The sequence below is a fragment of the Syngnathus acus genome, chromosome 10 (assembly GCF_901709675.1).
Source record: "Syngnathus acus chromosome 10, fSynAcu1.2, whole genome shotgun sequence".
Lineage (NCBI taxonomy): Eukaryota > Metazoa > Chordata > Actinopteri > Syngnathiformes > Syngnathidae > Syngnathus > Syngnathus acus.
In genome coordinates, this window is record NC_051095.1 from 1,793,081 (window position 1) to 1,817,680 (window position 24,600).

The 24,600-nt window shown below is 48.7% G+C and overlaps 2 protein-coding genes across 2 annotated transcripts; both read left to right on the forward strand.

Annotated features, from left to right (window-relative positions):
* Window positions 1–5,780: 5,780 nt before the first annotated feature.
* LOC119129642 (lymphocyte antigen 75-like) lies at window positions 5,781–16,950 on the forward strand. Its single transcript, XM_037262996.1, has 40 exons — window positions 5,781–5,856; window positions 7,257–7,468; window positions 7,545–7,657; window positions 7,841–7,962; window positions 8,033–8,095; window positions 8,176–8,331; window positions 8,416–8,507; window positions 8,974–8,977; window positions 9,168–9,218; window positions 9,294–9,461; window positions 9,656–9,769; window positions 9,846–9,956; window positions 10,128–10,336; window positions 10,416–10,528; window positions 10,677–10,798; window positions 10,871–10,933; window positions 11,014–11,175; window positions 11,288–11,376; window positions 11,641–11,761; window positions 11,887–11,922; window positions 12,001–12,168; window positions 12,343–12,462; window positions 12,531–12,641; window positions 12,711–12,746; window positions 13,208–13,428; window positions 13,501–13,613; window positions 13,716–13,837; window positions 13,904–13,966; window positions 14,053–14,208; window positions 14,310–14,398; window positions 14,791–14,911; window positions 15,051–15,086; window positions 15,157–15,324; window positions 15,421–15,540; window positions 15,610–15,720; window positions 15,790–15,825; window positions 16,100–16,320; window positions 16,392–16,504; window positions 16,686–16,807; window positions 16,880–16,950. Exons 1-40 carry the CDS (start codon window positions 5,781–5,783, stop codon window positions 16,948–16,950), a joined length of 4,515 nt encoding a protein of 1,504 aa, XP_037118891.1.
* Window positions 16,951–17,548: 598 nt separating this feature from the next.
* Window positions 17,549–24,310, forward strand: LOC119129643. The gene is made up of 18 exons (XM_037262997.1): window positions 17,549–17,566; window positions 17,680–17,800; window positions 18,042–18,077; window positions 18,156–18,323; window positions 18,420–18,539; window positions 18,609–18,719; window positions 18,789–18,824; window positions 21,876–22,061; window positions 22,290–22,436; window positions 22,613–22,747; window positions 22,817–22,977; window positions 23,052–23,175; window positions 23,254–23,308; window positions 23,379–23,445; window positions 23,515–23,648; window positions 23,719–23,762; window positions 23,839–24,012; window positions 24,090–24,310. Exons 1-18 carry the CDS (start codon window positions 17,549–17,551, stop codon window positions 24,293–24,295), a joined length of 2,043 nt encoding a protein of 680 aa, XP_037118892.1. The 3' UTR covers window positions 24,296–24,310.
* The last annotated feature ends 290 nt before the right edge of the window (window positions 24,311–24,600 follow it).

Below are 24,600 nucleotides of genomic sequence, written 5' to 3' on the forward strand. Positions count from 1 at the left end.
CTCCCTGTGTGCTGTGGTCTGTTTTTCTATTCACCGCAATACTTATAAATGAATAAATAGCTATAAATGTCGAGTGCCTTTCAAAGGTATTGGGACGGCAGATAAATGTCTTTGTATTTGAATTTGTTGTACCGTTTTTTGCCATGTATAATGCGCAAAATTTAACTAATATATTGTCCTAAAATCTGGGGTGCGCATTATACATGGGTACAATTCTTTTTTTTTTTTTTTTTTAATCCGGATATCATACGGAGGCCGCCGTTACAGATGCGCTTTCTTCTCTGCTGTTCACTTCAAACACGCTCCATACGAACACAATGCTCTCGTATCAGACGCTTGCTCGATCACCTGCTCGTTTGCTGTCACAATGTACCCTACACAAATCGGAAACATTTCTTCGCTATCGAGTTTGCTAGCGCATGCGCAGTGATACTGACCGGCAGAATAACATCCGGTTGTTCCCAAAGATGATCTTTTTTCTGAAATAATTTTACGTTTACGGACTTAAGTAGGAGTCAAAATTTGGGTGCGTATTATACATGGGTACAGGCTTTTTTCCAGCATCAACATGCTATTTTTAGGGTGCGTATTATACATGGGGGCGCATTATACGTGGAAAAAAACGGTAGATTTTTGGAGGGGCTTGTAGGTTGTAAATGCTCTGGACAAGTTCAAAAAGTCTTTTGAGCAAACCTCCTAAGATCTATCTGATTTTTCAGTTAAAGTGATCTTTTGACACTTTCAAACAACATATTTTGCATCGGCAAAATCACTTATGAAGCATATGCAGAAGGAGAGGCTTGCAGATCAGGTGAGGAAACAAAAAGGATGCAAGGCAGGAAGCTGAAGGAACAATATGTGCTTGCCAGCGACATGTGTAAGAATGGGTGTGGGTAGTTTTCAAAGCAGGAGAAAAAAATGAGGGTTCGCATCTTGATCATCCTTCCCAAACAATTTGGGCCTAGTTACCATGGCCACCACCATCCTGGTTCTCATGAGAGCGTTTCGGATGTATGCAAAGACAAATGTAATTATTACGGTAAGTAACTCACTACGCCGTCCAGGCATGGTTTTCCAAAGCTGATGGGATGTGGTTTATGGTTAGGGTCGCAACATTGCCGAGCAGGAGATTAGTGATGACCCAATGCTCCACGTCGACACATGCAATATGGTGGCGCGATTGACGTATTATTCAAGCTAAAGCAGCATCTATGGCTGTTTATGTCTAGTTTATAAAACGCCGTTACGTCTTGAGAATCATTCTTTACGAGTACAATGAGACTGTATGAAAACTTTAGGTGTAGGGTCCTGTTCGCTCACTTTTGAGTAAATATACGTGTGAATTAAGTCCATACAAAAGATACGTTGATTCGTCCTTTATTGCATCCAAGTAGCAAATTGAACACGTGAAAATGACTCCGTACAAAAATATAATAACTGCACGCTGCTTGCACACTAGAAAATCTGTGTGCCCACAAAATCCATTTTAACAAGCCACAGCTAAAATGTAAAGGTTTGGTCTTAAGGATAAGACTGCCCTCTCCTGGTACAGAACAGAATTTATATGGCCACTGAATATTACAGAAAGAAAGAAAATCCATACACCAGGGTTAGGGTTTCAAAGTAGGACTTCAAACTAGTTTTGGGGAACAACAACAAAAAAATTAAAAAATGGCTTTAAAAAAAAAGGTATAGTATGGACTGTTGGCAGTGACCCGAACAAAAAAATAAATAAGATGATAGATTTTTTAGAAAATTAAAAACAGTATAAAAACAAAAACGATTAAAAAGAACAACAGAAACGATTAAAAAGAACAACAGAAACAAAAACACGACCCCACACTCATGCTCACACAAACACACACACACACAAACAAAAACAAAAAAACAAACAGAAATAAAGGTTGAATGAAAACCCTTATTTTGATTATGACTGTATGTTAAGTATGTTTTTGTAATGTGATTTGGGTTAGGGTACCATAAATTAGAAACACTCCAGTTGAGGTAGGGTTTATAGGGGTTAGGGCAGGGGTGGGCAATTCCGGTCCTCGAGGGCCGGTGTCCTGCATGTTTTCTATGTCACCCTTTTGCAACACACCTGATTCAAATGGTCAGATAATTAGCAAGGTCTGCAGAAGCTGGATAACAATCCTGATCATTTGAATCAGGTGTGTTGCAGCAGGGAGACCTATAAAACATGCAGGACACCGGCCCTTGAGGACCAGAATTGCCCACCCCTGGGTTAGGGGTTAGGGCTAGGGCTAGGGCTAGGGCTAGGGCTAGGGCTAGGGCTAGGGCTAGGGCTAGGTTTAGGTTTAGGTTTAGGTTTAGGTTTAGGTTTAGGTTTAGGTTTAGGGCTTGGGTTCAGACTGGGGTTTGGGCTAGCACTCTGGACATATCACGTTATGCATATTTCATTGTGTAATGGTTAGCAGTTTGGCTTTCTTGTACACCTTACAACCCCGTTAAGCTGAAGCATGCTCCCCCGCCCCCTTGCGCTACTTCTCAATCCATTTGAAAATACCGTTTTTTTCCATGTATAATGCGCCCCCATGTATAATACGCACCCTAAAAATGGCATGTTGATGCTGGAAAAAAGCCTGTACCCATGTATAATACGCACCCAAATTTTGACTCCTACTTAAGTCCGTAAACGTAAAATTATTTCAGAAAAAAGATCATCTTTGGGAACAACCGGATGTTATTCTGCCGGTTAGTATCACTGCGCATGCGCTAGCAAACTCAATAGCGAAGAAATGTTTCGGATTTGTGTAGGGTACATTGTGACAGCAAACGAGCAGGTGATCGAGCAAGCGTCTGATACGAGAGCATTGTGTTCGTATGGAGCGTGTTTGAAGTGAACAGCAGAGAAGAAAGCGCATCTGTAATGGCGGCCTCCGTATGATATCCGGATAAAAAAATAAAAATAAAATTTTTTTTACCCATGTATAATGCGCACCCCAGATTTTAGGACAATAAATTAGTTAAATTTTGCGCATTATACATGGAAATAAACGGTAAACAAAAAACAAAAAAAACAAGTGTATTCCTTTGAGAATCATAGTACAGATTTGTTGGCAAAAAGAAATTGGGAATTTAATTTTAAATCGGAGCAGAAACTAATATTATGGTTGATGACATTGTGATTTACCACCCGCTTAAAAAACAATCAAAAATTATCAAATCAATTTTCATTATTTTCCAAAATGCCCGTAGCTAAAAAAGATGTCATTACAAAACTAAAATGATAGAAAAAAACCTCCCAACGATCGCCACTAGATGTCCCAGTTAGTTGCTGGGCTCCCAACCTTTTTTGGCTGGAGTCTTTGCTTCCAAAGAGAAGGCCCTCCAGACTGCTGCAGGCACAGCTAAAACACTTTTGCACCACTGAAGGAAAGAGGGACACTCAAGCAATGGAGAAAAAAAAAGCTGCGCGGGTTCTTCCTCTTAACGTGTCCAGTCACTCAAACATGACATCTTGATCTCCAGCCTCGTTGTCATCAACACCCACACCAATTTGCGACACCTGTTTGCCATTGACCTTCTGACCTTTTGTGGCAGGGCTGAAATGCAGTGGTATTTTTCTTATTGTTGTTGTGAGTTCATTTTAAAGGCCAATAAAGGACTTTGCAATTAAGCAGCAGCTGAGCTGGGCACTCATTCCATTCTGGCACAAAAAGAAAAAAAGAAAAAAAATTCAAATCTATTCAGGAAACGTCTGTTCCCAAATTGATACTTGTTTTGTGCCTGGTGGCAATGTAGCTTTGGTATTTGCTTGTTGCCAACTGATGCCATCTTGCAGGTGCCACGTAAAAGTGAGTCATTTCGGTGTTCCCGTGAATGAGTGAGTGTATGTCATTGAAAATAACAATTGTGGACTCACAGAGAGTACAATTTCTAATGGAGGAAGGTTCAGGACGGTGCTGGCCCGCCGGCGGCGCGGCAACTTTTGATAACCTTGAATGAGACCAAGACAACATGAGAGTGCTGGAAATAGAAACATTTGTTACCAGCAGCATCCTGTCAGAAATATGTCTGGAACAAATTTAGGTTCCAAGAAAAGGGAGATAAGAAAATGAAACCTAACTCACACACACACACACACACACACACACACACACACACACACACACACACACACACACTCACGTACACACACGTGCACATACACACACAGTCAGTCACTTAGGTGCTCTCATGAATGAGTGAGCGTATGTCACTGAAAAAGACAATGGTGGAATCACAGAGAGTAAAATTCCAATTGATGAAGATTCAGGACAGCAAGGAAACGGTGCACCACTGAATGACCTTAAATGTAACTAAGACGGCCTGAGCATCATTTACTGGAAAGGGGACCAGAAAGCGAAACCTAACTCACAGGCAAACCGATACATATTAAGGAAACCTTTGCTCCCAAATTGATACTTGTCTTGTGCCTGGTGGCAAAGTACTGTATTGGCCCGAATATAGGACAACGCCGTGTCAAAGTCAAAGGTCAAAGTCAAAGAAATCGAAATTACGTTCCCACTATCCCACGGTGACAAGACATAGTACACAATATACATACAAGTAAACAACACAAAAAAATAAAAACAAGAAGGCACAAACAATGACTAAATAAGAGTGATGAATCAATAATAAATAATTTTTTTTGGGGTGGGGGGATCCTGAGACACCCCCAATAGCATGCTGGCTAATCGGGAGAGACGAGGGCCGCTCCCATGTGGGGCCGGTGGGGGCCATCATTTGATCGGCTACAAATTAATGAAATTTTAATCTAGCTTTTAATTCAATGCATTTTCAATGTCACCATATTAGGAAGTACAACACCCATTTTGCATCGCAGTTCTCTTCCCGGTGTCTCAAGTTGGGCGATACCACCCAGGCTGTGATGTACCGAAGTCAAATTCCTTGTTTGGCACGCTCAAACGTGGCGAATAGAAAATCTTGAACATAAAACATAATTCAACTGCTACAGTAGCCTATTTGTTCTATATTTTAATGTTGTATCCTCTTTTATTTTCTGTTATAGTCACCCTTGGTCAGCGCTTAAATATAGTGGAGTCAAGTGACGCGGCGGTATTCCACTATTCTGTGCGCCTGCCATTGGGCCGGTTGGATTTGAAACGCCCGGGCTGGAAAATGGTCCCAGCACGCCACTGGACACCCCAACCCCTTGGCTAAAAACCGCCGGTGCCTTTTAGGAAGCCATCCTTCCTGCTACGTGACAACCTGCTCATTTGCCTTTTTTCGCAAGCAACCGCCCCTGATGTGATGAGAAAAGGTCGGCTGATTGAGTGAGCCAATGTTTTTGATCTTTCAGTCAGTCGACGTTGTCATGAGCTGATTCCACTTTGACTGATGTCGAGTAAAAAAAAATTAAAAAAAAAATTAAAAAAAAACTTTTACACATGACTTGGCTTCACTTTAAAACGTACGTTGAAGTGACCCCAAAGGTTGTCCCCCTTTTTTGCTTGCGTCCCCCCTTTCCCATAGCGAATAAAATCAGTGGTGTCCAAAGTCTGGACAAAGGTGGCCGAAATGATATCGCGTTCCATCGCTCAAAGACGCGCACACGTACAGAGCGTCTCCGCGGGAACGCGCTCTTCCAACGGTGCGTTACTCGCGAAGGTGGGGGCCGAGCAGCAGCAGCCGCAGCCGCAGCCGAGCGAGTGAGCGAGCGAGCGAGCGCCTGTTGAGCGGGCGGCTGTCCTTGTTTCGAGCGGAACGAGTGCTTGCACCACACCGAGATTTCTGCGTTCAATCGCCTCGAGGCCATGATGACCCCGCCGGCCGCGCGCCTGGCGCTGGTTCTTCTGTCTTGCGTTGTATGGATGTTGTACAGCTGCGCAGACGGTGAGTACATCGACCAAAATGTACAACTTAATGATAACTTTAGAAGAACGTGTGTGGTTCGGATGGCAGTGCGGATCCGCCGCCGGGTTCAAAATTGGACCGACTTAGGAAGCTGGGTGAATTGGTCTCAACTATGGGGCGTTTTGGCATTTGAGGAGTTTTTGTACAAAATGGACTGTTCTGCGCAAAAGAGTTTGGCTTGATTTTCAACCCAAATTCGGTCCACTTTTTGGACCCAAATGGAGTTCTTTTCAAATGGATGTAACAGCGCTTGCTCTTGTGCACGTAAACTTTGTGTTGTGAGTGCAAAGAGTCTTTTTTACCTGTTTTTATGCCATTTTAACAAGCTGACATTGATTGCGAGACACAATGTCGCATTCCAACCCCACTCCCCCCTCCCTCGCCCAAATGCGCACGGCAACTCGAGAGAAAGAGGTTTGCGAGGAAACGGATCTTAAAATGATTCCTTAACTGAAGTGACAGAGCAGAAGAAAATGATTGTAATTGTTAAATATGAACATGCGAGAACCCCAATATCACAGGGAGGATGATGTACAGCAAGTCCTCAACATAGACATGTATCAAATATGTTTGGGGAGTAAAAGAGCCCCAGTGAGGACAAAACGGTGTATCACTTTGTTGGAAAGGCAAACTCCGATTTTGTCCTCACATCCTGTCTTGGAAATAAGCGAAGTGGACTGAATTTACTCCGTTTTTCGACATGTGCAACAGTCCTTGAACTCATTCAGCTTCTTGAAACTGTTATCTCGTGACAAAAATGTGTCTTGTTGATTTTTTGGGTGAATATATCATTTTAGTTTGTTTATTTCATATTATTGTCAGTCATGCAGGTGACGCAATTTGAAAAAAAATCCTTGTAACTGGGCATGAAATCTTTTTTTTTTGTAACTACCAGAAAAAACAGTACACTTGAATTGTTCGGCACCTGTGTTAAAAAAAGAGGCGTGACTCGTCAAGACGTCTTCCTTTGCATAGAATGCAAACGTGTCTTTTGGCGATAGATGAAAATAAAAATAAAAATAAAAAAAGTCGGATGTGGACCTTTTTGACGTGGGCAGTACTTGAGTAAAAAAACAAACTTTTCTCTGTCCAAAGGTCACAATGTAACAAGTGGACTCAATTTCCTCGCTTTTTAGACATCGCAACAGTCCCTGAAATTATTCAGCATCTTAAAAATGTTTGATGATCATCTCATGAAAAAAAAAGAAAGCCATGTTTATGCTCTCAAGCTAATTGGCCTTTAATGCCCAAGTCAGTCATGCAAGTGACGCAATTTGGCAAAAAGTGAATTCGGCCGACTTCCGTCTTGTCTGTCTGCTCAATTTGTGTTTTTCACCAAACGCTGAAAAATGACCAAGGCGACATTGCTGTTTCATCAGGAACAATCAAGACATGTGACACAGACAACGGATGGACTCTTCACGGCTCCCGCTGTTACAAGAAGATGGAGACAACCAACGGTTGGCTGGGGGCTCGTCACGACTGCCTCTGGGAGGGCGGCGACCTTGTTTCCATCACCTCCACGGACGAGGAAGACTTTGTGAAGCGGCAGATGGGCGACCAGCCCTTCTGGATCGGGCTCTCCAATCTGGTAAGACCAAAGTGCTAGCTAGCGGCTGTTGGCTAGCTACCGGTAGTTGACTGACAACCGGAATTGGTTTCGGCAGAACTGCGAAGAGGACTGGTGTCATTTTTTGGATGTGGGAGAAAAGAAGCTGACTTGGTCCAGCACCAGTATGACGCCGAACTACACCAACTGGGACTCGCGTCAAAAGGGAAGGTAAGAAGGTCACCTTTTTGCGTTCTGTGTCCGGCAAGATGCACAGGAGCATTTTGGAACCCTTTCCAAAAATGTGTGAGCAGGTTCAAAAACAGCTTTTGTTTTCTTTTGATCCGAAAAGAGGAAAATCAACTCCAATTTGGCTTGTCGTGTGTCTCATTTCCCCCCACTTTTCCGCGCCAGCTCCAACGTTGCTTCCTGCGCCTACGTCAACCAAGGTGTGGACCTCTCCAATCAGCCTGGAAAGTGGAGACATGGCTCGTGCCAATCCTCCTTGGCATACATGTGCAAGTGGTCGCCCGACGGTGAGTCTGTCTCATCTTGGGATGTTGATGCTGAAAGGAGGAAAATTGCAATCACGTCGTCCTCCTGCAGACTGCCCGGACGGATGGCCGTGTTCCTACAAAGACTTGGGTTACCGTTACAATCGAGTTGAGAGTGAGTGGCAGCGACGCTTCTTCTTTCTCCACCCGCAGCGTCTCCTTGTGCTTTTCTAACGAGGTTCTTTTGGTTTTCAGCTTCCTTCTGCGACTCTGGCGAGTTCCTGTACAAGGACTCTTGTTACCATTTTGAGGGGACCCGTAAAACCTGGCAAGAGGCTGAGGGTTTCTGCAAGAACAAGGGAGGTCACCTGGCCAGCCTCCACTCACTGGTTGTCGGACAATTTTTGTTTGGTGAGCGAGCGCCAAGGCAAAATGAGCAGGCCAGCAATCGACCCGCAATGTTTCACAACAAGTGTTTGTTCCGCTCTCCCCAAGCTCACGTGCGACGAGATGGACAAGGATGGTTGGCTTGGCTGGGACTCAAGAAGAACAATGGCAACTTTGAGTGGAGCGACACATCATCTCCAGTAAGTGACCTACCTGTGCGCAACAGATCGAGGTCCAAAAAGTTGTCAATTGGCCAGAATGAAGCCGTCATGTTAAAAAGTGTGATTTTAGCAGAACAAAGTTGTTTTGAATTAGGAGGACAAATCGGACAAGCATGCTCGCTCGCTCTGCCTGTCAAATGGTTTGATTTGAATTGGACTTGCCTTGAGTGGTGTTGCAAGACAAATGTGTTTTTTCATTTGATGAGGATTCAAACGGTGAGCAATCGAATCAAAGTGCACCTTTCATTTTCAAGGGAAACATTTGTTCATTGTAACGTTTCAATCTGAATATGGCAACAATTCTGATTGTGAGAAAGAGGTTATGAAATGAATTGGAGAGATTTGAATCAATAAAGTGACTTTGAAGGAATTTGCTGGGAGGCTATCGGAACAACTGCAACAACTAACACACTCAAGTCACGCCCACTGTGTCCTCCTCCCGCAGGATGGTGTCCCGTGGAATAATTCATACAGATCATCTGAGTGCTCCATATTGGCATTTGATGGTAACGCTCACCTGACCCAATGCGATACCCTTCATCCATCCATCTGTCAAAAAGGTCCGAAAGTCACGACCTCTCCTTTGCCCTTTGTCTTCTTGGCGCTCTCTCATGTTTGATCCCTCTCACATCCTTGCAGGCAAGGCCAGAGAATTTCTTCCGCTTCTTCTGACGCCGACATCAGCATCAGGTGGGCGGGCGTCCCACCCTGCAGCCCACATGCAAAATACCATTTGCCCTCAAGTGACCCGAGTCTCGCTTGCAGGCAAGAGCCCAAAGTGCGGCTGGTGGCAGGAAAACCCCGCCAACGACTTCTGCTACCTGATCAACTCCAAGGCCACCAAGACCTGGAAGGAGGCGCGAGACAAGTGCGCCCGCCTCAGCGGCAACCTGCTCGGCTTCGCCGACTCGCAGGAACACGCCTTCATCCAAGGTAGGCTGTCCACCGCGTAATGTGCTTGATGAAAGACGACATGCATTTTTGCCAAGTTTCTTTCATTCCAAAGAAAAGCTTGTGGCCCCCAGCGACAAGGACACGAGCCAGACGTCATCCGCACTTCATTACGGTTAAGCGTTTCGCACATGCACCTGTGAGATGTTTCAACCGTGTTTACCTTTGACCCGAAGGTCTTCTGCCAAACGCTTCCTCTTTGTGGTTGGACACCAACGACACCACGGTTGAAGACGGCAGCGAGCAGTCGGCCCAATCCTCACCCAATTCCGTCCAGTTGGCCGCCGCAGGTGGGTGGGTCTAAAACCTGGCCGGAAAATGTCCATTTCCGTGGAGGAGCGCTGAGCGTCCGCCGTCTCCTTCCAGGTAACCCCGGCGACCCCTCCGGCCGACGCTGCAACTCCTTACTCGGTGGCGAGGGCGGCCGGGAAGTCGGCGATTGCGAGAAGAAGCGCGGCTACGTCTGCAAGAGACGAGGTAAGACAAGGTGCTCGGTCCATTCTCCCCAACGCGTGTTTTTTGTCTGATGTCAGTGTTGATGCAGGCGTGGTCCCCTTGTTTGTCGCACATCTTAATTTGGCTGAAGAATGCAAAAAACGTGGCGCTGTGACGTCAGAATAATCCCAAAATGTGTCCGTCTGTCCTCAGTCGTTCAGACATGTGAAACAAACAAAGGGTGGCAACGCCTCGGCTCCAACTGCTACAAGAAGATGGAGACCACCAACGGTTGGCTGGGGGCTCGCTACGACTGCGTCTGGGAGGGCGGCGACCTGGTCTCCATCACCTCGCCCTACGAGGAAAGCTTTGTGACGGAGCAAATGGGCGACAAGCCCTTCTGGATCGGACTCTCCAATCTGGTGAGACGCAAGCGCAAGCAAGCGTCTGTTGGCTCGCTGTTGTTACGCCACTGACGACGGACGGGTTTGAACTCTCCAGAACTGCAACAAGACCTGGTGTCAGTTCTTTGAAGCGGGACAAAAGAGGCTGACTTGGTCTAACACCGCTGTGACGCTGAACTACGTCAACTGGCACTCAGGTCAAGACGGAAGGTAAGGAGCTCATGTCACCTTTTTGCGTCCATGAGGGACACGCAGCGAGATTATGGAACCCGTTTGCAAAATTTGAGAGAGCACACGTGTCAAGGAAAAAGCAAGGAAAAGCCTCCAAATTTTTCATGTGTGTGTCTTCTCCCGATAGTGCCAGCGTTGGTTCCTGCGCGTACGTCAACCAAGGTGTGCACTCCTCCAGTCAGCCCGGCAAGTGGAGACATGGCTCGTGCGGATCCTCCTTGCCGTACATGTGCAAGCGGGCGCCCGACGGTAAGTCTGAACCCCCATTGTCATGTTGACGCTGAAAGGAGGAAAAAATGCAATCGCGTCGTCCTCCTGCAGACTGCCCGGAGGGACGGCTGTGTTCCTACAAAGACTACGGATTGGGCTACAATCGAGTGGAGAGTGAGTGGCAGTGACGCCTCTTCTTTCTTTTCACACCTGCAGCGTCCCCTTGTGGTTTTGTAATCCGTGTTTCTCGGCAGCTTCAGCTTCCTTCTGCGACCCTGGCGACTTCCTGTACAAGGGCTCTTGCTATCACTTTTGGGAGAAGAAACGAACTTGGGAGGACGCCGAGAAGTTCTGCCGAGAATCGAAAGGTCACCTGGCCAGCCTCCACTTACTGGACGAAGGCCAATTCTTGGCTGGTGAGCTTCAAAACAAACCGCCGATGCCGGCAATCGTCTCACAGCACTTCACAACATCTGTCAAGTTTGGATGCTCGTCTTGTGCTCAGTTGCGTTTTCTGATTTCCTCAAGGTCACATGCCCTACAAAGGAGGATTGCAATCCTGGGTGGGACTCAAGAAACACGACAGAATGTTTGAGTGGCGCGACGCAACACCTGCAGTAAGCCAAACGTTTGGAGCCGTCTGCAAAAGTTGTCACTGGCCCAGAATGAAGGTGTCACATCGGGTGGCAAAAGTTCCAAGTCAGGACGAAAGACAAAGTTTGACTGAATTAGGAGAAAACAAAGTTAGGAAAGTTTGAGTGTGAAACTCCAATTGTGCTTTAACTGGCAGACAGTTGTAAATGGACAACAATGCGGCTCAGAAAGAAGACAAATGGATACATCTAGTGTGAGAAAATATTGATCGGGTGTGTCGTCCGCAGGGCAAGATCGAGTGGGTCCCACACAGGCCGGCCGGACGGGGTGACTGCGCTGCCTTGTCGCTGACTGGAAAACTTGAGGACTGGCCCTGCACCGATATTCTGCCATTCATCTGTAAAAAAGGTCAGCAAGTGATGATGACCACGTGCTCTCTCATCATCATAATCATACCTTTGATATATAATGCACTTTACATTTTAAGGCAAATTGAAGAGTGCTAATGTGTCCTCTCTTTTCCTTCCTTGCAGCCAAGGTCCAAGACTTTCTTCTTCCTCCGCCGCCAGGTGGGCGTCCCACCCGCCAGTCGACGTGTGTTCTTTCGTCGCCCGTTTGCCCTCAAGTGACTCGACTCTCGCTTGCAGGCCGGAGTGCAAAGTGCGGCTGGTGGCGGGACCGACCCTCCTCCGACTTCTGCTACCTGATCCAACACAGGCCAACCAAGGCCTGGAAGGAGGCGCGAGACGACTGCCTTCGCCACGGAGGCGACCTGCTCAGTATCACCGACTCACATGAACAGGCCTTCATACAAAGTAGGCTGTCTGTCTGTCTGTCTGTCTGTCTGTCTGTCTGTCTGTCTGTCTGTCTGTCTGTCTGTCTGTCTGTCTGTCTGTCTGTCTGTATGTCTGTCTGTCTGTCTGCTTGTCTGTCCGGTCAGAGCCGTTGAATTCCCTCAACGTGGACTGTTTGACCATTTACCTCCAAAGGTCTGTACACTTTTCTGCTGAGCGCTCCCTCTCTGTGGTTGGGTATCAACCACAACATCACGAAAGACGGCAGCGGGTGGACTGACGGATCCCCGTTGGGTTACGTCGTCATGGACAGAGGTGGCTCGAAAACCCAATCAATGTTTGTCTGCGAGGAATGGAGCTGAGCATCTGTCGTCTCCTTCCAGATGACCCCGGTGACCCCTCTGGTGCGTCCTGTCTTTCCCTGCTCACAAGCAACGGCCGCTGGAGGTTTGACGATTGCCGGAAGAAGGGAGGCTACATGTGCAAGAAACGAGGTAAGACGCGGCGACGCCCGGCCGATTCTCACAACGTGCTGACTCGCTTCTTTTGCTTTTGTCTGGCAGGAAACATTCCAAAACCGCCGCAGCAGCCTCATGACGGTACGTCTCCTTGAACGGTGACTTCAAACGACGGGAGACAAAAATGACATGACGACGCTTGTCTTCTTTTCTTATTTTCCTAGCGTAAAGAATTCAGGTTGTAAGCGAATGAAGGTTGTGCAAGATCAGCTGCTCGCCGTTCAATAGTTGCTATACCATGAGTGACTAGCCCATGAGCTAAATAATCATTTGTGGCAGCCCGAGTTGGTTCTTTGAGATCATTCAGCATCTTGAAACTGGCCTTGTTTATCTCTCGTGACTGTATTCTTTCAGGTTAATAGCCTTCAATGCCCGTGTCCTTCTAAAGACTTGTCAGTTGTGGATTGCCAGTCAAGCAGGCGACGCAATTTGGCAAAAACTGAATTGGGTCGACCGACTGCATTGTTACCTGTTTGCTGAATTTCTGCTTTTCACCAAACTTCGAAAAATGACCAAGGCAACTAACTTTGCTGTTTTATCAGCATTAATCGATCCCAAGGCATCATGTGACGCCAAAAACGGATGGAATCCTTACGGCTCCAACTGCTACAAGAAGGTGGAGACGCAAAACGGTTGGCTGGGGGCTCGTCAGGACTGCCTCTGGGAGGGCGGCGACCTGGTCTCCATCTCCTCGTTCTACGAGGAAAGCTTTGTGAAGAAGCAAATGGGCGACAAGCCCTTTTGGATCGGACTCTCCAATCTGGTGAGACGCAAGCGCAGGCTGCTGTTGGCTCGCTACCGGTAGTTGACTGACAACCGGGATTGGTTTCCGCAGGACTGCAACAAGGACTGGTGTCAGTTTTTTGAAGAGGGAGAAAAGAAGCTGACTTGGTCCGACACCGGTGTGACCCCGGCCTACGCCAACAGGGACTCGCGTCAAGACGGAAGGTAAGAAGGTCACCTCTTTGCGTTCTTTCATTGTCAGGCGGGGCACAGAGAAAGAAGGGAAAACTCGGTGTGTATGTTTTTTTTTATGACTTATCTCTACAGCTCCAACCTTCAGTCCTGCGCGTACGTCAACCAAGGTGTGCACTCCTCCAGTCAGCCCGGCAAGTGGAGACATGGCTCGTGCGGATCCTCACTGGCGTACATGTGCAAGCGGTCGCCCGACGGTAAGTGTCCGTGTCGATGTTGACGCTGAAAGGAGGAAAAAATGCAATCACGTCGTCCTCCTGCAGACTGCCCGGAGGGACAGCTGTGTTCCTACAAAGACTACGGATTGGGCTACCATCGAGTGGAGAGTGAGTGGCAGCGACGCTTCTTCTTTCTTTTCACACCTGCAGCGTCCCCTTGGGGTTTTGTAATCCATGTTTCTTGCCGGCTTCAGCTTCCTACTGCGACCCTGGCGACTTCCTGTACAAGGGCTCTTGCTATCACTTTGGGAGGATGGAGCGCACTTGGAAGTATGCCGAGAAGTTCTGCCAAGAGTCGAAAGGTCACCTGGCCAGCGTCCTCTCATGGGACGAGGGCAAATTCTTGGCTGGTGAGCGCCAGGGTCAAACTACCGATGCCAGCTATCGCCCCAGCGTTTCTCAACGTCTGACACGTCTGAATGCTCTTCTCGCTTTTTGTGATTTCCTCCAGCTCACGTGCCATATGTAGGAGGATTGCAATCTTGGGTGGGACTCAAGAAGAACAAGGGCAACTTTGAGTGGAGCGACGCAACACCTACAGTAAGCCAAACGTTTAGAGCGGCCTACAAAAGTAGTCAAAAGTTCGACTTTGGCAAGAATGCCCGTCATGTTCCAAGAAGAGATAAACATTGAAGGTGTTAATCTAATGGGGCATTAACAAGGACAAAGTTGTGAAATTGAGAATAAATTCGAATGAAGTGATTAAATAAATCATATATGGTTAAAGTGCAAAGTCGCTCATTTCTGAGAATATAAAATTGAGTCTGAAACTCAAGTTGTGATTAAGGTGGATGGAAATTGTCCAATGAATTCAAGTACTGTGGGAAAGTGTTGATTAGTGGGAGGAGAGAGGACTCATCATTTTGGAGCTAATGCGGTGGTGGCGAGCGAGACCAAACGCACCAAAGTCACGTCTGGCGTGTCGTCCGCAGGGCAACATCACGTGGGTCCCAAACAGGCCGGCCGGACGTGGAGACTGCGCTGCCTTGTCGCAGACTGGAAAACTTGAGGACCGGCCCTGCACCAATATTCAGCCATTCATCTGTAAAGAAGGTCAGCAAATGACGACCACTCACTTTGCACTTCCATCTGCTCTCTCATCATCATAATCATACCTTTGATATATAATGCACTTTACATTGTAAGGCAAATCGAAGAGTGCTAATGTGTCCACTCTTTTCCTTCCTTGCAGCCAAGGTCCAAGACTTTCTTCTTCCTCCGCCGGCAGGTAGGCGTCCCGACGTGCGGTGGTCTCTCGTCGCCCGTTTGCCCTCAAGTGACTCGACTCTCGCTTGCAGGCTGGAGTGCAAAGTGCGGCTGGTGGCTGGAGCGATCCTCCTCCGACTTCTGCTACCTGATTCAACGCAAGCCCACCAAGACTTGGGAGGAGGCGCGAGACGACTGCCTTCGCCGCGGAGGAGACCTTCTCAGCATCGCCGACTCAATAGAACAGACCTTCATACAGAGTAGGCTGTCTGTCCGGTCGCAATCAGAGCTGTTGAATTCCCCCAACGTGGACTGTTTCAAACTCTTGCTACACATTTGACCATTTACCTCCAAAGGTCTGCACACTTTTCTGCCGAGCGCTCCCTCTCTGTGGTTGGGCGTCGACAACAACGTCACCAAAGACGGCAGCAAGTGGATTGACGGATCTCCGTTCGTTTACATCGTCATGGACAGAGGTGGCTTCAAAAACCCAATCGATGTTTGTCTGCGAGAAATGGAGCTGAGCATCTGTCGTCTCCTTCCAGATGACCCCGGTGACCTCACTGGTGCGTCCTGTCTTTCCTTGCTCACGAGCAACGGCCGCTGGAAGTTTGACGATTGCCGGAAGAAGGGAGGCTACATCTGCAAGAAACGAGGTAAGACGCGGCGACGCTTGGCTGATTCTCACAACGTGCTGACTCGCTACTTTGGCTTTTGTCTTGCAGGAAACATTCCAAAACCGCCGCAGCAGCCTCATGACGGTACGTCTCCTTGAACAGTGACTTCCAACGACGGGAGACAAAAATGGCATGACGATGCTTGTCTTCTTTTGTTATTTTCCTAGCGTAAAGAATTGAGGCTGTAAGCTATTGAGGGTTATGCAATGGTGACTATACCATGGGTGACTCGTCCATTCGCGAATTGATCACGTTGGCAAAAGCTGAATTCGGCCGACTGCATTCTTGTCTGTTTGCTGAATTTGTGTTTTTCACAAAAAGCTGAAAATTGACCAAGACAATTTTGCTGTTTCATCAGTATTAGCCGATCGTCAGTCACCATGTGACACAGTCAACGGATGGAGTTCTCACCGCTCCAAGTGCTACAAGAAGATGGAGAAAACCAACGGGTGGCTGGGGGCCCGTTACGACTGCCTCTGGGAGGGCGGCGACCTTGTTTCCATCACCTCCAAGGACCAGGAAGACTTCGTGAAGAGGCAAATGGGCGACAAGCCCTTCTGGATCGGACTCTCCAATCTGGTAAGACCAAAGTGCTAGCGGCCGTTGGCTGGCTATTGCTACGCCATTGACAGCGGCTTTGGACTCTGCAGAACTGCGACGAGGCCTGGTGTCAGTTTTCCGAAGCAGGAGAAAAACTGCTGACTTGGTCCGACACCGGTGTGACGCCGACCTACACCAACAGGGACTCGCGTCAAGACGGAAGGTAAGAAGGTCACCTCTTTGCGTCCTTTCATTGTCCGTCAGGGCACATGGCGAGATTTGCGAAATTTGGGTGAGCACGTGTATTGACGTAAAATTCTCTTTTGCCGAGAAAGATGGGAAAAGCCTCCGATTTGGACCGTTTGTCAGATGTGTGTCTCATTTCCTCCCACTTCTCCCGACAGTGCCAGCGTTGGTTCCTGCGCCTACGTCAACCAAGGTGTGCACGACAGCAGTCAGCCTGGCAAGTGGAGACATGGATCGTGCGGATCCTCCTTGCCGTACATGTGCGAGAGGTCGCCCGACGGTAAGTGTGCACGACCGTTGTATTGTTGGCGGTGATAGGAGGAAAAAATGCAATCACGTCGTCCTCTTGCAGACTGCCCGGTGGGTCGGCTGTGTTCATACAAAGACTACGGATTGGGCTACCATCGAGTGGAGAGTGAGTAGCAGCGACGCTTCTTTCTTTTCACACCTGCAGGGTCCCCTTCTGGTTTTGTAATCCATGTTTCTTGCCGGCTTCAGCTTCCTATTGCGACACTGGCGACTTCCTGTACAAGGGCTCCTGCTATCACTTTGAGGGGGTGATGCGAACTTGGGAGGGGGCCGAGACATTCTGCGGAATATGGAAAGGTCACCTGGCCAGTGTCCTCTCATGGGACGAGGGCAAATTCTTGGCTGGTGAGCGCCAGGGTCAAACTGCCGATGCCAGCTCTCACCCCCCCCCCAACGTTTCCCAACGTCTGACACGTTTGAATGCTCTTCTCGCTTTTTGTGATTTCCTCCAGCTCACGCGCCATATGTAGGAGGATTCCAATCTTGGGTGGGACTCAAGAAGAACAAGGGCAACTTTGAGTGGAGCGACGCAACACCCACAGTAAGCCAAACGTTTAGAGCAGTCTGCAAAAGTTGTCACTGGCCCAGAAGGAAGGTGTCATATCAGAGGGCAAAAAGTCCAAGTGAGTTCAAAAGCCAAGTCGCTCATTTCTTAGAATATAAAATTGAGTCTGAAACTCAAGTTATGATTTAAGTGGATGGAAATTGTCCAATGAATTTAAGTCATACTGTGGGAAAGTGTTGATTAGTGGAAGGAAAAAAGGACTCATCATTTTGGAGCAAATGCGGTGGTGGCGAGCGAGACCAAACGCGCCAAAGTCACGTCTGGCGTGTCGTCCGCAGGGCAACATCACGTGGGTCCCAAACAGGCCGGCCGGACGTGGAGACTGCGCTGCCTTGTCGCAGACTGGACAACTTGAGGACCGGCCCTGCACCAATGCTCGGCCATTCATCTGTAAAAAAGGTCAGCAAATGACGGCCACTTACTTTGCACCTCTCAATAATAATGATAATAATAATAAATATAATAACGACAATAATAAATAAATTAATCATGAAAATAAAAAAATAAATAAATAAATAAATAAATAAATAAATAAATAAATAAATAAATAAATAAATAAATAAATAAATTTCATTTGAAAAGCATTTTACATTTTAAGGCAAAGCTAAGAGTGCTAATGTGTCCTCTCTTTTCCTTGCAGCCAAGGTCCGAGACTTTCTTCTTCCTCCGCCGCCAGGTGGGCGTCCCACCCGCCAGTCCACGTGTGTTCTCTCGTCGCCCGTTTGCCCTCAAGTGACTCGACTCTCGCTTGCAGGCTGGAGTGCAAAGTGCGGCTGGTGGCTGGAGCGACCCTCCTCCGACTTCTGCTACCTGATTCAACGCAAGCCCACCAAGACTTGGGAGGAGGCGCGAGACGACTGCCTTCGCCGCGGAGGAGACCTTCTCAGCATCGCCGACTCAATAGAACAGACCTTCATACAGAGTAGGCTGTCTGTCCGGTCGCAATCAGAGCTGTTGAATTCCCCCAACGTGGACTGTTTCAAACTCTTGCTACACATTTGACCATTTACCTCCAAAGGTCTGCACACTTTTCTGCCGAGCGCTCCCTCTCTGTGGTTGGGCGTCGACAACAACGTCACCAAAGACGGCAGCAAGTGGATTGACGGATCTCCGTTCGTTTACATCGTCATGGACAGAGGTGGCTTCAAAAACCCAATCGATGTTTGTCTGCGAGAAATGGAGCTGAGCATCTGTCGTCTCCTTCCAGATGACCCCGGTGACCTCTCTGGTGCGTCCTGTCTTTCCTTGCTCACGAGCAACGGCCGCTGGAAGTTTGACGATTGCCGGAAGAAGGGAGGCTACATCTGCAAGAAACGAGGTAAGACGCGGCGACGCTTGGCTGATTCTCACAACGTGCTGACTCGCTACTTTGGCTTTTGTCTTGCAGGAAACATTCCAAAACCGCCGCAGCAGCCTCATGACGGTACGTCTCCTTGAACAGTGACTTCCAACGACGGGAGACAAAAATGGCATGACGATGCTTGTCTTCTTTTGTTATTTTCCTAGCGTAAAGAATTGAGGCTGTAAGCTATTGAGGGTTATGCAATGGTGACTATACCATGGGTGACTCGTCCATTCGCGAATTGATCACGTTGGCAAAAGCTGAATTCGGCCGACTGCATTCTTGTCTGTTTGCTGAATTTGTGTTTTTCACAAAAAGCTGAAAAGTGACCAAGACAATTTTGCTGTTTCATCAGTATTAGCCGATCGTCAGTCACCATGTGACACAGTCAACGGATGGAGTTCTCACCGCTCCAAGTGCTACAAGAAGATGGAGAAAACCAACGGGTGGCTGGGGGCCCGTTACGACTGCATCTGGGAGGGCGGCAACCTTGTCTCCATCACCTCGTCTTACGAGGAAAGCTTTGTGAAGAAGCAAATGGGCGACAAGCCCTTCTGGATCGGACTCTCCAATCTGGTGAGACCAAAGTGCTAACGGCCGTTGGCTGGCTATTGCTACGCCATTGACAGCGGCTTTGGACTCTGCAGAACTGCGACGAGGCCTGGTGTCAGTTTTCCGAAGCAGGAGAAAAACTGCTGACTTGGTCCGACACCGGTGTGACGCCGACCTACACCAACAGGGACTCGCGTCAAGACGGGAGGTAAGAAGGTCACCTCTTTGCGTCCTTTCATTGTCCGTCAGGGCACATGGCGAGATTTGCGAAATTTGGGTGAGCACGTGTATTGACGTAAAATTCTCTTTTGCCGAGAAAGATGGGAAAAGCCTCCGATTTGGACCGTTTGTCAGATGTGTGTCTCATTTCCTCCCACTTCTCCCGACAGTGCCAGCGTTGGTTCCTGCGCCTACGTCAACCAAGGTGTGCACGACAGCAGTCAGCCTGGCAAGTGGAGACATGGATCGTGCGGATCCTCCTTACCGTACATGTGCGAGAGGTCGCCCGATGGTAAGTGTGCACGACCGTTGTATTGTTGGCGGTGATAGGAGGAAAAAATGCAATCACGTCGTCCTCTTGCAGACTGCCCGGTGGGTCGGCTGTGTTCATACAAAGACTACGGATTGGGCTACCATCGAGTGGAGAGTGAGTAGCAGCGACGCTTCTTTCTTTTCACACCTGCAGGGTCCCCTTCTGGTTTTGTAATCCATGTTTCTTGCCGGCTTCAGCTTCCTATTGCGACACTGGCGACTTCCTGTACAAGGGCTCCTGCTATCACTTTGAGGGGGTGATGCGAACTTGGGAGGGGGCCGAGACATTCTGCGGAATATGGAAAGGTCACCTGGCCAGTGTCCTCTCATGGGACGAGGGCAAATTCTTGGCTGGTGAGCGCCCGGGTCAAACTACCGATGCCAGCTATCGCCCCAGCGTTTCCCAACGTCTGACACGTTTGAATGCTCTTCTCGCTTTTTGTGATTTCCTCAAGCTCACGCGCCATATGTAGGAGGATTCCAATCTTGGGTGGGACTCAAGAAGAACAAGGGCAACTTTGAGTGGAGCGACGCAACACCTACAGTAAGCCAAACGTTTAGAGCAGTCTGCAAAAGTTGTCACTGGCCCAGAAGGAAGGTGTCATATCAGAGGGCAAAAAGTCCAAGTGAGGACAAAAGCCAAGTCGCTCATTTCTGAGAATATAAAATTGAGTCTGAAACTCAAGTTATGATTTAAGTGGATGGAAATTGTCCAATGAATTTAAGTCATACTGTGGGAAAGTGTTGATTAGTGGAAGGAAAAAAGGACTCATCATTTTGGAGCAAATGCGGTGGTGGCGAGCGAGACCAAACGCGCCAAAGTCACGTCTGGCGTGTCGTCCGCAGGGCAACATCACGTGGGTCCCAAACAGGCCGGCCGGACGGGGAGACTGCGCTGCCTTGTCGCAGACTGGACAACTTGAGGACCGGCCCTGCACCAATGCTCGGCCATTCATCTGTAAAAAAGGTCAGCAAATGACGGCCACTTACTTTGCACCTCTCAATAATAATGATAATAATAATAAATATAATAACGACAATAATAAATAAATTAATCATGAAAATTAATAAATAAATAAATAAATAAATAAAAATAGATAAATAAATAAATAAATAAATTTCATTTGGAAAGCACTTTACATTTTAAGGCAAAGCTAAGAGTGCTAATGTGTCCTCTCTTTTCCTTGCAGCCAAGGTCCAAGACTTTCTTCTTCCTCCGCCGCCAGGTGGGCGTCCCACCCGCCAGTCCACGTGTGTTCTCTCGTCGCCCGTTTGCCCTCAAGTGACTCCACTCTCGCTTGCAGGCCGGAGTGCAAAGTGCGGCTGGTGGCAGGACCGACCCTCCTCCGACTTCTGCTACCTGATCCAACGCTGGCACGCCAAGGCCTGGACGGAGGCGCGAGACGACTGCCTCCGCCGCGGAGGAGACCTGCTCAGCATCACCGACTCACAAGAACAGGCATTTATACAAAGTAGGCTGTCCGTCTGTCTGGTCACGATCAGGGCTGTTGAATTCCCCCAACGTGCACTGTTTCAATCTCTTGTTCCACATTTGACCATTTACCTCCAAAGGTCTGTACACTTTACTGCCGAGCGCTCCCTCTCTGTGGTTGGGCGTCAGCAACAACATCACGAAAGACGGCAGCGGGTGGACTGACGGATCCCCGTTGGGTTACGTCGTCATGGACGGAGGTGGCTCAAAAACCCAATCGATGTTTGTCTGCGATGTTGCGGAGGAATGGAGCTGAGTATCTGTCGTCTCCTTCCAGGTGATCCCGGTGACCTCTCTAGTGCGTCTTGTCTTTCCTTACTCACAAGCAACGGGCGCTGGAAGTTTGACAATTGCCGGAAGAAGAGAGGCTACGTGTGCAAGAAACGAGGTAAGACGCGGGAACGCTCAGCCGATCCTCACAACGTGCCGACTCGCTCCTATGGCTTTTGTCTTGCAGGAAACACGGCAAAAGCGCCACGGCCTCATGACGGTAAGTCTCCTTGAACGTTGGCTTCAAGGGACGCGAGACATAAAATGACACGACGATGCTTTGGCAGGCTTTAAGGAGATCCTTGTCTGCAACAAGCATTCTGCTGACCTCGTGTGTGAGGCTGAGGGTCAGAAGCAAAGCCGCATCAGCATCCAGTCCGCCTTTTACGGTCGGCGGAGTGACGACGTTTGCCAGGAGGACGGCGACTCATTCAACGACTACTCATTCGACGACGACGACTCATTGGAAAACGGTAAGAGCTGAGAATCCACCATTTGCCAATGAAGGCATTTGTCCGCCTACCTCTGAAGACTCATTGGACGCTTTTCGCTTGGTTTTCTCCTGAAAGTCTCCAAACAACTTTGACCTGCTACGAAACTTCATGAAAATGAAGCAATGCTTACAAACCGTTCAGATGCTCGTTTGGTTCCTCATTCCAGTGCATCAATGCTCATACTCACCAATGTGTTGTAACTTGCAGAGACCACCTGCTCAGTGGAAGGCATCGTCCCTCGCTACAGGAAAATGTGCAACAGCCAGCAAAAATGCCACATTGAGGTTTTGGAGGACAAGTCCTGCCCTGCCCCCTCCAAATATCTGCAGATGGTCTATAGCTGTGAACAGAAAGGTGGGATTCCCGTCTCGCGATCTTCCGCTCTGCGCTGAATCTAGGACTCCTCAAATTCCCAGAAAAACAATGCAAGGGTTAGGGTTAGGGTTAGGGTTCCATGCCAAGGGGCTCCATGGCCAGATTTTTATTTGACGCATCCGTTCCGAATTCAAATGACTTTTGGCTGTCCTCAGTGTGTCTCGACAGTCTGGGCATCTCCGACGGCAGCGTCGCAGACTCTTCCTTCAAAGCCTCCTCCTCAATGGAAGACGCCACCCCAGATAAAGCCCGCCTCACCGGGGAGTCCTGCTGGAAGCCGTCAAAAAATGGTGCGTAGAAAATTGACCGCTTGGCACTTTGGTCTCCTCCTGAGCGTTCTTTTGTCCGCCCCCCTCCAGTCCTCGGCAGCTGGATCCTGGTGAACCTCAGCTACACGAGAAAGGTGACTGCGATCGTGACCCAGGGCTGCAATAGCACCGATATTCGCTCCTGGAACATCCCACTTGAGATGAGACTGAGCGTTGATAGGAAGAAGTGGACCAAACACCCGGACGGGAAGGTGAGCCAATGGAGTCGACCGCGACCTCATCCTCCCATCTTGTCACAACAAACAAGGAAACATTCGATTTCTAGTTCATCGGCGGTGGGACTCATTTGCTTGAGACGCCCGCGTTCGCTCAGTACGTCCGCATCCTGCCGCTGGAGAATCGTCCAGAATTTGGCCTCCGCTTTGACATCTTGGGATGCGCACATGAAGGTGAAATCCGCGGCCGCTTTGGTTGCCCAAAACAACAACCGCAAAATATGCCACGAACTCTCGCCTTTTGTCCGACAGATGAGACGACCTGCGCCAGAAAGTTCAACAGCGTCCGCTTCACCGATTCGATGACGTGAGTCACGCCTGACAGAATGTTTCATGACCGCCTGTTGTCAATTTCACAACATGTGTGTCTTCTGCAGGTTCTACTGTCCGCCCAGGTGTGGCAAAGAGGAACACTTTGCCGCTGGAACATTGGTCTACTCGGAGGTAGGGGATTGCCTGAGCCCACCCACCGGTCGACGTCTCGTCTGTGACTGCAACTTTGTGTAAATGCAGGACTCGCACATCTGCGCGGCCGCCATTCACGCCGGCGTCATCCGGAACGACATCGGAGGAGATTGTATTGTGATGAGAGCTCCCAAACAGCAAGTCTACACGGGCTCCACCGGGAACGGGATCACCTCCAGACAGTGAGTGGCCGACCTTCACGGAAAAGTCCCATGAAGAGCCACCGGCTAATTATCGCTTTACTATTTGCAGTTTGAACGACCCGCTGGGTGTGTCTCACACGTTTGCGGACGGGGGTGAGTTCAAAAACCATTTGTTTATCTCACGCTAACTGTCATGACGACTACAACTCACACGGGGTCTCGCCTGCAGAGCCCAGATGCGCGGCGCCTGACTGGGAGGAGTTTGCCGGGTTCTGCTACAAAACGTTTGACGAGGAAAAGAACTGGGCTGATGCGCAACAGGTGTGTCGTGGTTTCGGTGCCGAACTGGTGTCCATCCGCAGCGAGATGGAGCAGGCGTCAGTGAAAAATGTCTCCCACCTTGGTGCGCATCCCGACCGTTAATTAACAGTCCCCGTCAACATCTGAGAACCGGATGAGAGCTCTGTTCCCTCCCATCAGAAACCAGCGACATGTGGACCGGACTGAACGACCTGGCGCTTCCCGGCACGTTGGTGTGGTCGGACCGCCACGAGGTGACCTTCACCCACTGGGCCGCGGGAGAACCCGTCCAGCGCGTCGGCCTTGACCAACACTGCGTGGCTGTGTTACGGCAGGTGCGTCCTGAAATGAGCATTAGGAAGAAGAAGAGCTTTGCGCTCCACTGAAATGGATTGTTTTCTTTCAGACTGGAAGATGGAAGCCAATGTCCTGCTCCCAAGTCAACAGCTTCATGTGCAAAATGCCCACAGCGCATTTTCCAATTGCCTCACCGGAGCCACAGGTGGCGCCGTAGAGTCCGCCTGGCTGTGTCAGTTCCCAACGGCCCAAGAGCCCATGGAGAAAATTGACAATGCAAGAAAGTCATCATCGAAGACAAAGATTGAATGCCCTTCCTACTCTGCTCCAAAGAAATAGTATCACTATTGTAACAAAACCAAAAAAAACACAAAAAGACAAAAAATATCACTAG

Excerpts from the sequence above, each read along its gene's own strand:
- LOC119129643 (XM_037262997.1), top strand. Across the intron at positions 18,825-21,875 it reads GCCGCAGCAGCCTCATGACG|GCTTTAAGGAGATCCTTGTC; the intron begins GTACGTCTCCTT and ends ATGCTTTGGCAG. Across the intron at positions 22,978-23,051 it reads CCAAACACCCGGACGGGAAG|TTCATCGGCGGTGGGACTCA; the intron begins GTGAGCCAATGG and ends TTCGATTTCTAG.
- LOC119129642 (XM_037262996.1), top strand. The coding sequence starts at position 5,781 with ATGACCCCGCCGGCCGCGCGCCTGGCGCTGGTTCTTCTGTCTTGCGTT. Across the intron at positions 13,967-14,052 it reads GGGCTACCATCGAGTGGAGA|CTTCCTACTGCGACCCTGGC; the intron begins GTGAGTGGCAGC and ends TGCCGGCTTCAG. Across the intron at positions 15,721-15,789 it reads CTACATCTGCAAGAAACGAG|GAAACATTCCAAAACCGCCG; the intron begins GTAAGACGCGGC and ends TTTGTCTTGCAG.